The sequence below is a fragment of the Octopus bimaculoides genome, chromosome 4 (genome assembly GCF_001194135.2).
Source record: "Octopus bimaculoides isolate UCB-OBI-ISO-001 chromosome 4, ASM119413v2, whole genome shotgun sequence".
NCBI classification, from domain to species: domain Eukaryota; kingdom Metazoa; phylum Mollusca; class Cephalopoda; order Octopoda; family Octopodidae; genus Octopus; species Octopus bimaculoides.
In genome coordinates this window covers 18,195,771-18,210,071 of record NC_068984.1, presented here as the reverse complement: position 1 = coordinate 18,210,071, position 14,301 = coordinate 18,195,771, and the positions used below count along the sequence as shown (strand labels likewise).

The following is a 14,301-nucleotide window of genomic DNA, read 5'->3' as shown; positions in this document are numbered from 1 at the left end:
AAAACAAAATGGAAAATATGCTACTTAAACACTGAATCAATAATTTCTGCTAGGAGATGATTGTCACTTTGCACAGACTCTTTTCTTTTTCTCTGGGCACAGCTTTATTCGTTCCTTATTAATAAATATATAATTTTTAAACAGAAAACAGCATAAAATAGCAGATTATTCTGAACCAACTTGTAATATTTCAATTATAGGAACCAAATCCAACCATATAATATTGTTTACTTGACTAAAGTAATAATAGGAGCAGGCATGGCCGTGTAGTAAGAAGCATGCTTCCTAACCACATAATTCTGGGTTCAGCCCCACTGCGTAGCACTTTGGGCAAGAATCTTCTACTATAACCTCAGGCCGACAAAAGCCTTGAGAATAAATCTGGTAAATGGAAACTAAAGGAAGCCTGTCATAGATGAGTGTGTGTGTGTAGATTGGTGTCTGTGTTTATCTTCTCCTACTGCTTGACAATCAGTGGTATGTTTATGTCCCTGTAACTTAGCAGTTCAACAAAAGAGTCTGATAGAATAAGCACCAGGATTAAAAATAAGTACTTGGGTCCATTCATCCATCTAAAAATTCTTCAAGGCAGTGCCCCGGCATGGTCACAGTCTAACGACTGAAACGAGTAATAGACAAATAATTTGTACCTCAGGCATAAAGAGAAGGAATAGTTAGAATTGACCCCAATACTTGACTAGTACTTATTCCATCAAATCTAGAAGAATGAAAAGTTGACCTCTGAAGATTTTAATTCAAAAAAGTAAAGAGCCATGACTAAATTCTATAAAATACTTTGATGCTCTACCAATTCTGTGAATCAGTCTTATCTTTTAGCATTTACTTGTTTCAGACATTGGACTGAGGCTGTGTGCTGGGACACTATCTTGAAGGGTTTAGTTGAACAAATCGACCCCAGCACCTTTTACGTCTGGTGCTTATTCGATTGGTCTGTTCAACCAAACTGCTAAATCATAGAGATGTAAACAAACCAATGCTGGTTGTCAAGTGTCGGAGGGAACAAACACAAATGCATGTGCACACGCTTACATGATGGGCTTCCATACTGTTTCCATCTACCAAATCCACTCACAAGGCATTCATTGGTCTGTGGCTATAACTAAAGAAACTTGGCCAAGCTGCAGCACAATGGAACTGAACCAAAAACCACATGGTTGCAAAGCAAGCTTCTTCCCACCCCCACAATGGTCAACAGTCTTTATTTTGTTCTGTTTGTCAAGTAGGAATTCTAATTCAGATTATTCTGTCAAATGCAATGCTTATTCATTCAGATTGCTTTGAATTAGTCATGCATTATCTTGTAGCTTTGAAATTTCAATGATGTCATTGTTTATTTTTAGAATGACATTGTAAGGTTGGTGTGAGAGGCCAGACCTGGCTGGTTTGAATGAAAAATAGGTGAAATATCTGAGCCCAGATATGGCCTGTTGAAATGCTAAAGGGTTAAAATATATAGTCTTCGTGGGAACATTGTAAAGGGACACATGTTAAAAGAAGATATAACAACAATATTTGTTTAAAAACCACAGGGCTACTTACAAACAAATTTAGGATCCTTCTCATCCATTGACCAAAAACAATGATCAAATGCAAAAGTCTGAAATGATAAAAGCAAAAAATATAAAATTTTAAAACAGGAAGAAGAAAAAATATTCAAACTAAAAAAATATGCAAAATTTTTATCATTATTACTTTACTCATGCTAACGATACCTGAATATTTTAGCATATTCTGTCTGGTAAGCTATTAAAAACAGTTACTAATGCAGTATAATAGAATGTCACATATAATTAAAAGAGAAGAGAATTCATAATAAATCATGATTAAACCCAATGTAGCTGTTGAATTGAAAATGAAGGGGAAAGAAAAGTTCTAATAAAATATTTTAATACACAATTCCCCTATTCCCACATTACTAGCCGGATTTTAAATTGAGTAGAGTTGGTTTCAGCTAGAATTAATGAATATACACAAAATTACAAAGCTTTAAGATTCTAATATTCTACTGGCAATATTTATGAGGAATAGTGTAGCCAGACTTCTGTATGTGGCTGCTGTTTGTTTTATTGATTTAAGAAAGATGGCAAAAATCAACCTTGACAAGATATGAACTGAGAATGTAAAAGAATGTAACTAAATGCCACAAAGCATTTTGTTCAGCATCATCATTCCTGTGCTGGTGCCATGACGGAACCCTCACTCTTGCTAAGCTCCCTCAACAGAGACTGGTGAGTGAAACAATCTCACTAGTACTAATCTCATGAAAGATACACTGTAAGGTAGTTGGCAGAGAAAGCACGGCATTGTGAGATCTTTTGGATTCTGTTTTGTCAAGCACTATTCCACCAAACTATGGCTGTGCCACAAAGAAAATGCAGCCAGTTTAACTTAGAATGGCTAAATTACAAAGGACATTCAGTCACAGAAACAAAGCCAAACGACACATATAAGCAACAGTCTATGGAAGCAGTCAGCTTTCAATAAGAAATAACTTAGATGACGATGACCCATCCAAGCCATGCCAGAATGGAGAGCAAACAGAAAGATGATAATATTGATGATAGTGATGCTGTTACTGATGATGATATCAATATCAGTTCTACCATTCGCCTTCCCGAGATGGGAAACAGTCCATACAAGGGAATGAGGTATTTATTTTTCTTTCAAAGGTAATTTAAAATCTCAGGTATGAGTAAATATATTGTCATAAAATAGGCAAGACTAAGAATTCAGGGAAGTTGAGGAACATAGTTTTCCCAGGTGTCCATCTGCGCTAGTATCTAAAAAATTACCATCAATGCTACACGGTCAAGGAAATTTTTCCATTGTCTTTCTTGTATTTCACTGCAGAAAGACATGCCCTGGACCACTTTCTGGTTAACCAATAAAAATAATTGTTTCCAAGTTTTAGCCAAATAAATTGTGACAAGATACAATAGTTGAGAACCAAATCATTTTATTTGGTTAAAATGTTCACCTTCAGTATTCAAAATCTCAAGTATATGGGTGCCATTGTTTTATTGCAGTTGGGTGGCTGCCAACCTTTAATCAAAGTATATCATTATGTATCCAAACTGGAAGTAGCAATCATGCTTTCATAGCAGTACTTACACATACATACATACATTACACACACATGATAGCAGTAAAATGAAAGTGTTTGAGATATAATATAATATGCAGATAAGATTTTATTGAAGACTTTGAGGCCATGCTTTGCAGTGTTTCACTTCTCCCTGATTTATTCATGTTAGTATATTCATACAACAATACACATCATATTGATATGGAAGAAACAGAACAAGATTAATGTACTAATCATGTCAAAAACTCTCATGCTTACGAAGCAGCTTAAATTTTATCACATAGTTTAAAACAAAACATTTTTGTACATGTCAAACCACTAAAATTCTACTGGAACCAGAGAAGAACACTAAAAGTTTTAATTATATTAAGATCAAAAACAGAAAAAGTCCACAGAAAAGAGAGATCATAAAACATGTTCATATTTTGTCAGAATAGATTGAAAATATTCATTTAACAAGCAAGAAAAATTAATTTTCATTCTAACTTAAATTTCAAATACAAAGTAATGAAATATGGATTATCTTTAAAATAAGTTTTAAACTAAATTGTATTATAATTTACATATGATTAAGAAATAGTACAACTGCAGTTCCACTAAACAGCACACGACAAATGTGAAAAATACTGGCTACTAAGTATAGGATTGGATCTTTGGATGAATTAGATCCGTTTTCTCTCAGTGTGTTAGTACAGTCCCAACAAGCAGCCTTGGGGAACAAAATTATTAGTCTCTAAATGCATATACACTTTTTTTCTTCTGATTTATTTTGTACATATGACATTCTGATAGAAAATCGAACACTTAGCTTGAAATAGGATTAACAACCGACTCTAACATACTGCTTAAAATAGTAGCAAAGCTAACAAGTTAGAATATCTGGGAATTAGAATTCAGTTTATTTAACCACCTGAAATATATGTTAGGTACTCCAAACGCTTAGGGCAAAAATTAATAATTTACCGTTCGAATACAGAACAAATCTAAAATAAAAGAAAACTTTAATTCCCGTTACAGTTCCAAATCACTATTATTATTATTATTATTTGCCTACAGTCTAGAGCTATTCTCTCTTTCTTTTATAAATCTATAACAATCACATCTGTCTGTATTAGTGCATTCCCACAGCTATACTCCATCCAAATCGTTCTTAACTGATTCAAGATATTAAAACCATTCAGTCGTATCTCTATTAGCATTTTAAAATGCATAATCTCCTGGCTTATTCAGGCTGTTTCTAGCTGCCTCTCTAACTACATATATATATATACATACATTACACGCATGCACACATTTATATGTACATGTATATATATATATATATATATATATATATATATGATTAAATAAACATAAGATAGTGTGAGTTCTCAAACTAGTCATACAAATTGATTTTTAAATGAAGCCTCTGAAAATAGCAATAGGCAAGGAAATATTCTTATACTGATTCACACAAGCTAGTAGGCCTAAGTGTTTCCCAGATAATATGCCAAGCGAGACAGCTAAATCAATATTGTGCTTCAATAACAATTTGTAGAACTACTTTGTCCAATAAATATCTTAAAGCCGTCTGTGAACAAGCAGAGTTATCCACTTGTTGCAGTAATTTGGCTCCTTTTAGGAAAACTAGCTAAGTTACGTGCATATATACTAATTCTCATCATCATCATTATTATTATTATTATTATTATTATTATTATTAATGGTAGCATTGCACTGATTGTTACACATTATTACATATTTGAAGTAGTAAGTCATTTTAGAACATATACATCTATATTGGGGGCACCTAAACTGAATCAATAGAAACAAACCTAATTTATAAAAGCTGATTCATAAAATTCAAAAAGGAGTACCTTAGTCATTTTGAAAATATAGAAACTAATGAACTCAAGTATTTTCCAATATTCTTCTAACGGAAACATTCAAGAGGCATAAACTGAGAAACGGAATGCTGAAATGTCCATTGTACGTAATCTTGTTTTCGTAAGATTATTGTATGTAAATGTTATTTTGACATGAACACAGCCGCTATTATAATACTAATTCTTACTCATTTTGGCAGACGGTCAGCAATTTTAAGAGGAGGGATATAGTTGATGACATTGATGTCTAGTATTTGATTGGTACTTTATTTTACTAATTCCAAAAGGGCGGAAAGCAAAGCTGACCTCGGCAGTATTTGAACTCAGAATGCAAGGAACCAGATGAAATGCTGTCAGCAATTTGTCTGACTTGCTGACGATTCTGCCAGCTTGCTACCTTAAAGATTATAATAACCTGTTTGTAATATAGGCACATGGCTTGAAATTTGGGAGTGTGGCTAAGTCAATTACATCAACCCCAGTATCTGACTGGTATTGTATTTTATTGACCTAGAGGGATGAAAAGTAAATTTGAACTCAGGAAATAACAAGTATGAACAGATGCTGCTGAACATCTTGTCCAACATGCTAACAATTCTACCATAGATTGTTTCAAACTTTTGGTACAAGGCCAGCAATTTTAAAGGGAGTGGCTTAGGCAATACCATTGATCCTAGGATGTTACTGGTACTTTGTTTTATTGACACTGAAAGGATGAAAGGCAAAGTTATTAACTCCTGCAAAGATCAACTTTGCCTTTTATCCTTTCGAGATAAATAAAGTAAAGTACCAGTAATATACTGAGATCAATGGTATTGATTGCCACCACCATGCCAGTTTGTCGAACTCATGCCTCATTTAGAAGCATGGAAAAAAAGACACTGAATGATGATGATGATAACATATTTGCAGTTTTTATCTATAAAAAATAAAAAAAAGAAATATATTTAAAAAAATAAGAAAAAAATCAAAAATATTCTATACAGTAGTGATAGTAGTAGTAGTAGTAGTAGTAGTAGTAGCAGCAGCAGCAGCAGCAGCAGCAAGAGCAACAGTTGTTTTCTAATGACAATAGTTTATTTAATTCTTTAAATTCAATTATTTTTCTAATTACTTTATTTGAAAATGCCACAAAAGGCTCCTTCTTTCCAAATTCCCTTCTCGTTATACGTCACTTTCATCAATACCTTTACAAAGTAATGATACCTGCCTCTTGAAAGTACCTCATTACCTGGTATTGATATCACTATCCAAATACTGGCTTTCACAGAAGGACACAGGATTACTTTCCCCTCTACTGACTTTCTAATGATCATTGCAATTGTGGAAATTAGAGAAGAATCATCAATGGAACATAAGGAATGGCAGTGTTAAATTAGACATCCTAAAACAAATTCTATGAAGATGTTCACCTTTACTGCTTCTATTAAGATAACTTTTCTAATAGTTTTTCTCCTATCTGTCTTATTACAATCTGCAAATCCTTCTGGAACTAAGTTTCTCAACAACATAAAGAGAACATTTATATGGTCTTTCGACCTGCAGGAAATAGCAACCAAATCTTCTTCAATGCAGGCCTGGAAAAGACAGGTTGATCATTCCTGAAGGGTCACTGTTCAGTCCATGTTGGTTTGCAGCTAGATGACAACAAAACCAGCCTTAGATTTAGTAGTAACACACATACACATAAATACATACATATACTTATATACATAAACATACATACACATACATACATGCATACATATAAAATACACAAACATAAGCAATTCAGCTGGAAAAAAAAAAAAAAGAAATAAAAGCTTTTATAGAAATTGCCAAACAAATACTCTCAGTTTTGATATACTTTCTCTGAAAGATTGCCTCACACATTACTATATAACCATACAGAAGTTTTGCATGAACAGTCATGGCAGTGTAAGTAAGAAGTTCACTTTCTGACCACTTAGTTTTGGGTTCACTCTTACTACATGAAACCATAAGCAAGTTTTACTATAACCCCAGGTCAATCAAAGCCATGTAAATGGGTTTCTTAGATGGAAACTGAAAGAAGCCATCATGTGTGTATGTATGTTTGTGCCACCTTGTTTTGACTTTGCATGATACTTATAAATGAGTGCTACCGTCAAATATGTGGGGCCTCGCTTCCAATCTTTCATGAAAATGTATCCAGCCAAGGGAAAGTATTAACTTGCTTGGAAACAGTTGAGATAAATTTTCTATGGCCAGATGTCCTATCTAGCCTCAACTCGCACATATTGACAAGAGATGTAATATTTCCTCGATGGCTTTTCATAAAACTTTGGTAAAGAAGGACGGTGCTTGTATGATGTCTACGACTATCATGTGATGTCAAAATGAGGAAACACACACCTATAGTCACACATTTATGCAGATTTTTATACATAAGTAATTACACACACATACACACAACAACAACAAGAAGAAGCTTCCTTCAATGTCTGTCTATTAAACCCAGAGGTTGTAATGAAAGACATTGCCTAAGATGCCACACAGTGAGACTGAACCCAAAGCCACATGTATGGGAAGCAAATTTCCAAACTACACTGCCATACCTGCATGTGTGTGTGCATGTGTATGTGTGCGAGTGCATGTGCATGTGTGTGTGTGCGCGAGTGCATGTGCATGTGTGTGTGTGCGCGAGTGCATGTGCATGTGTGTATGCATGGGACTTGATGATGAATGGAGACTATGCTGTTTGAATAAATGTGTTTCCCAGAGAAACAGTCTGATGATGCCTTCCTTGAATAATTAGTCAATTCGCTATTATTCTCCATAATTCCTGCAAGAATTCTTTTCAGAATTCATTTTTCTATATACTTCTTCAAGAGAAAAAAAAAACTAGCGATTTAAAGACAGTTACAAAGATATTTCCTTCTATTCCAGGTGCAATATGCACCAATTCACAACCGAGTTCTATTCTATCACCTAAACTTGTCAACACTTTTGGTGCACTGCTTCTGTATCAGTTATAATCATGCCTTGAATGTTTCTTTTAATAAACAGCCAACATGTTAATATCCTAGCAAGACTTCCCACCAGTTATTCTTTCATAAATAACATATATTTTTGTCCAATAATATTATTCAAGTTATCATTTAATAAATAACATGTTTATTTAATATCGTGGATAGAACATAAGGCGTTAGAACATCAGAAACTAAGAAAATTTTATTAAACATCAAAGAGAGAAAATTAAAATATTTTGGACACTTAATTAAAGAAGAAAAAAATGGATTACAGAGACTTTTAATAGAAGGTAAAGTGAATGGGAAATGAGGAGGGGGGAAAACTAAGAATAATGTGGATGAATAATATCTAAAATTGAATAGATTTAAAATAGAGTTAATGCATTAAGAAAGCACAAGAAAGACGGAGAGAGATCCATTAGCATTCAACCAGCTGAGAGCTGAGGATATCTGATAACGACTCATGAGAGAACCCCACGCCAGGATTTTGTGTGATTTAAAAATGATGACTTTCAACTGACAGCAGTAACTATTGACCAGATAGCATCATCATCATCATCATCATTGCTGTTCTTCAGTTTTTCAAGCTGGCAGATGTTGGGTGATTCATTGCAGATCAAGTCGGTTCTTATTCAGAGTAACTGCCTTCCAAGACAGATTGGAAGACCTCATCTTACCATCACCCAGTGCAACACAGTTTCTATGGCTTGGTACTTTGCCATGTTACAAAGTGTTACAGATTACATAGTGTGCATTTCCTAGTGGCACCAGCATTAGAGGGGTTGTCGTGCTTTCAACAAGATTAAAGATTCCTTTCAGCCCAAGAGTCCTTCTTTCCTTATCTTTTGTTGAGAATAACCAACATAGTCCATTAATAAACAGATTAATATGTATGCAAATTGTATATATTGTACATTTGTTTTATTCCCGTTTTTCCATGCTAGCATGGATTGGTTGAACTTATTACTGAGGCATTATTTTACAGTTGGATACCTTGCCTATAAATAACCCTAACCTGTTTCTCAAGTGGAGGTTTTTTTTTTTTAATCCCGTGTGTTTTCATAAGAGTACAGCTGCAGAATAATTTATTAACAAGATATGTCAACAAAATGTTATTTTTCTCAAACACATTTAAGTGAAGAAGTAGAATTTAAACATTTATGTGGACACATGCAGACAAACTCACATGCACAAATGCACGTGCACACACACACACACACACTGACATGCTCAAAAACAGACACACTATAACATGCATAAATGCAGACACATCTTTCTATGAAAGGCTTCCATACAGCTTCTGTACCAATTCTACTTACGAAGCTTTGGTTAACCTGAGACTCAAGTTGAATACACTTTCACAAGATACCACACAATGAGATGGAAGATAAAACCACACAGTTATAAAGCAAACTTAGCCTCCACACAGCAATGCATATGTACACACACATATTTATACAGAGCTCTATAGAACAAATCTACCTCAGTTTTGAAACAGCCTTCACAAGAGTGATCTTCCTCTACAACAACTTGTGGTATTTTAACCACCTATGAATCTATGCTTTACAAATGAGAGTAGCACTTATATTTATTTCCTTTTTAAATAAGGTTAGATGCCAGATAGATGACCAAGTACATTAATAAATGTCAGCCTGCTGTGACATACAGATTTCATTGTACCCTATGTGGTATACACATATACACATACTCAGAACAATAGAACTGCAAAGAGTCATTATTATCATCATGAGCTCATATTTATCCTCATGGTGGAACTGGTAGAGTGTTGGACTGAATTGCCTTGTGTTATTTAAATGTCCCTTCACATTCTGAGTTCAAATCTTCTCTCACACCCTTTCAAAGCCTAGCCAGGCTCACGAGCCCAGTTTCCCGGTTTCTATGGCACATGTGTTCCCCCCAGCTAGATGGGACGCCAGTCCATCGCAGCGTTACTTCAGAAACAAGAAGAAAGAGTGAGAGAAAGTTGGGGCGAAAGAGTACAACAGGGGTTGCCACCACCTCCTGCTGGAGCCTCGTGGAGCTTTAGGTGTTTTCACTCAATAAACACTCACAATGCCTGGTCTGGGAATCAAAACCGCGATCCTCTGACCGCGAGTCCGCTGCCTCCACAAGTTCAAATCTTACTGGGTTTGATTTTGCATTTTATCCCTCTGGTATCTTTTACTTGTTTCAGTCATTAGACTGTGGCCATGTTGGAGCACAACTTGACGCACCTTAGCTGAACGAATCGACCTCAATACTTTTTTTTAAAGCCTGGTACTTATTCTATCAGTTTCTTTTACCAAATTGCTAGGTTATGGGGACATAAACACACCAACATCAGTTGCCAAGCAATGGTGGGGGGGGGGGGACAAACACAGACACACACACATATATGTATATATACAACTGGTTTCTTTCAGTTTCTGTCTACCAAATCCACTCACAAGGCTTTGGAAGCTATAGTAGAAGACACTTGTCCAAGGTGCCATGCAGTGGAACTGAACCCGGAACCATATGGTTGGTAAGCAAACTACTTACCATACAGCCACACATGTGCCTATGTTAATTATCTAACACTAAAACCAGTAAAAGACAATTCATTTTGATAGATACCCGATCACATTAAATAGTACTTTCCAAGCAAGGCAACATCATCTCAATGTAAAGAAAGAGATCTTGTGAGGGTGGAGGGATTGCAGATGTTTGAATCATTCCTATATCCTTCCATGTGAGCAGCATATAATTTCTAAGTAGAATGATTTAAAAAGGAATAACATGTAAATATACTCAATATTTCCCCGAGGTTTGCATACTGCTGTATTTGCTCAGTTAGCTGCACTAACATCTGATCAAACATCCAGATACCCACAACATACTCCTTACACACACACACACACACTCACTCACTCACTCATTTCCAAACCATCATCTCAGGTTTGTAACTACTATCTCACTTCGATAGCCTAACAGAAGCCAGTGTGTACAACTGTCAATTAACTAGATCTTGATCCATCCATTTGCACACGTTACTAAACAAGGAATCTTTAGTGAGGAATGAACAAAATGAGAAAAGGACGCAAAATGACAAAGAGAAAACTGTGATAATGGGGTGAAATAAAAAAGTAAAAGTCTGTACAGGGTGTTGATCGCCAGTGGTGAGCAAAACAGAGGTTCTCCAACTAAGATTTGGAAAGGAAATATATTCAATGCAGAAAAAAGACAAGAAAAACAACTCCAGTATTGATCATAGACAACAGCCAGGAGAAATGTAAAAAACAGCATGAAAAATGGTTGGAAAATTGTTTGCAGCCTCTATTATCAATTTTGTGAATCACATATAAAATATTATGATGCTTTATTATGTCCGCATCAATTTCTAACAGCTCAACAAACTACGAAACCCTTTCTGGACAAACATTTCTTTTCTTTTCTTTCTGTTTGTTTGTTAAACCCCCAGACTGTCACTTCGTAGTGTAAATTATTCTAAGATATTTGTGACATTCAAATGGAGTGTCTGGGAAATTTTTCATGAAATTAAGTCTCAAACATGAAAAGAGTATTATTTTCTGGCTTGTGTAGACATCTTTGAGTCTGTGTGTGTGTGTGTGTGTGTGTATGTGTGTGTGTAAGAGAGAGAGAGAGAGAGAAAGAGAGAGAGAGAGAGAGAGAGAGAGAGAGAGAGAGAGATAGTCTAGCTTGCAAAATCAATGGTATTGATAGATGTGAGTTGCTGAACTTCCACTTTGATCTTACATAAAAATGAATACTATAACCATTTTCTCCCTTACTTAGGCATCTTTTAGTTGAAAGAAATCTTAACCTTTTCCCAATTTAAGCTAAAGTATATATAGATATTCAATTCTTCTACATAGTCTTACGATTCTCATCATAAAGAGTAAAATACACACACACACATAATAGAGACATGATGGCTGTAATGCTAAAGTGCTCAGCTGCTGACATGGTTACTAGTTCAATTCATACAACCAAAGCCAATGTGTTATGCCACTTGAGCAAGTCATTCTGTTTACTCCAGTTTGCCTGATTAGCAGAAAACATTCCACTCTGCTTTAAAGTTCAGTGATTAATAGTAAGAAGAGCATCCAGTTGTATATACAATTGCTACATTAATTAAAAAACAAAACAAAAGGACACAGCAAAGTAGTATTGAAAATGCATATAAGAAAAGCAAGCACGGATGCACATATGCATTGTGCGTTGTTTTAGAAAAGAGATAGTCTTCAGTTTGCTCTCTATCAAAGCTCAATATTCTGATAGTTTTCCACATAAAAATTTGTCTGCAAATCACAGCCCTTTGCGTAATTATATACAAAAGAAGAGGAACAAAAAAACTGTATCATCAGCTATCTTTTTAATCAATTAGTAAAATACTATCTCCTAAACTCATAACCTCTCATTTACATAGCCTTTTCTTCTTTCAGATACTTATATGTCTTTTAAAGAAATCAAGATGTTGAGATTTACTTCAGTATTGCTACCAAGTTATTTTTGATTGTCGTTAACACAAGGTATATTTATTTTCTACATATGTAAAAGCACTATAATTTATTCAATGCTTTATATCTAATTTACGATTGGTGATGCTACTTTTCTAAGTGTATCTAGAGAATTGATGGTTACACAGTAAGATATAAAAATTTAAAAAAAGGAACAAAAAATAAACAGAAGAAAAAGAGTTTCTATACATCTGTATTCTTTTCTGATATTAATCTTACTTTAAAAACACAGGAACAAACTCTGAAATGTATGCCAACTAATAAAGTTGCCAGCTTCATATAAATTTACATTTACTCCAAATCATATAAAAATTGACAGCTATGAAATATATGCTCAATTTCAGATAAATTGAGCTAAAAATTATACATGGATGCATTGTCACAATGTCAAGACAATTTCAGTTCACAAATTCTAAGTTTTAAATCTTGGCAATGAAGAAAACGATTATGGAAAGACAACTGTGTATATTATTTACATTTCCTGCTTTCATACAGAAACATCTATATTAAGTCGTATGTATGCATCTATAATATATTATTATTATTAAGCTGCTAATATGACATTTCTTCAAATGGATATCTGTCTTCTGTAAACATAATTATATCTGTAAATGTATATCATTACATCTCTACATATATCATTAAAATAAACAAGTTGTATTAAACAAATATATGCCAACTTATTAATTTTACTTCCAGCTAACATTTGAAATCATATAACTACGCTTATGTGTTTGTTTAACATATGGATTGAAAGCAAATAGCTGCTTTATAAAAATTTAAGTTAACACTTCAACTGGCTTCACAAATAGAATTCAAAATGTGTAAATTACATTCTTCTACTAACAATGAAACTTAAGCATTTCAAAAATGATATTAATAAAAGAAAAAAAATCCTTTACATATAATAAATTTTTAATGTAGACTTGTTTTTTTTCTGCAACTATATGGAACAAAAGATTTTCCCAAACCTCAATATACAGAGAATGATGGACCAAGCAAATAGTAAATAAGATAATTTATTTATGCTATTGAAATCTACAATATTGTGTGAATAAGATAAAATATATATGAAGCTAACACACACACACACACACACACAGGTAATTATTTTTACATCTGTGTATGTATATGTGAACTAGTGTTTACTTCCACAATTCCAATTTTTTATAGTCGATTATTATTATTAAGGCAAATATATTCAAATTCAAGTGAAAAAAAAATATCCTATCTCTTTTTCATTATGCATTACTTTCATGATTTCTTTTTCTTACATAATGCTACAATACACATACACACAAGAAACGTATGTGAGGGAAATCTTACAATCAAGTTCCATTAAATTCCAAGTATTGAAATTTTTGAGAAACCCTGAATAAAGAGATTCAAGGAAATATTTCAACCAAACGCTCAGAAAGGTGTTTATGTAAAATCATACGCAACGCTAATCAAAGCAGCTTATTTCTGATATTACTGTTTGTTGTTCTAATACTTGAGTACATACGACCCATCACTGCCATTGTTTTGAAATCATCTCCATTCTTCCATCACCCATTTTCTTGGGGAAAAAATTGGAATAGGAAAAAGAAAAAAATCTTCTTCACATTAACTCTTTAAGGTTCTGGTCTACCAAATCAACTCTCAAAGCTTTGGTCGGCCCAAGGCTTTAAAAGAAGACACTTACCAACCACATGGTTCTGGGTTCAGTCCCACTGCGTGGCACCTTGGGCAAGTGTCTTCTATTGTAGCTTCGGGCTGACCAAAGCCTTGTGAATGGATTTGGTAGACAGAAACTGAAAGAAGCCCATCATATATATATA

The 14,301-nt window shown here is 34.1% G+C and overlaps 1 protein-coding gene across 1 annotated transcript in view; it reads right to left on the bottom strand.

Moving 5' to 3' along the window:
- LOC106881370 (kinesin-like protein KIF13A) overlaps nt 1-14,301 on the bottom strand; it is a 696,895-nt gene that overhangs the window by 406,514 nt on the left and 276,080 nt on the right. Inside the window, 1 exon segment of the mRNA XM_052966922.1 lies at nt 1,561-1,618. Within this exon segment, the coding sequence (XP_052822882.1) occupies nt 1,561-1,618 (58 nt within the window).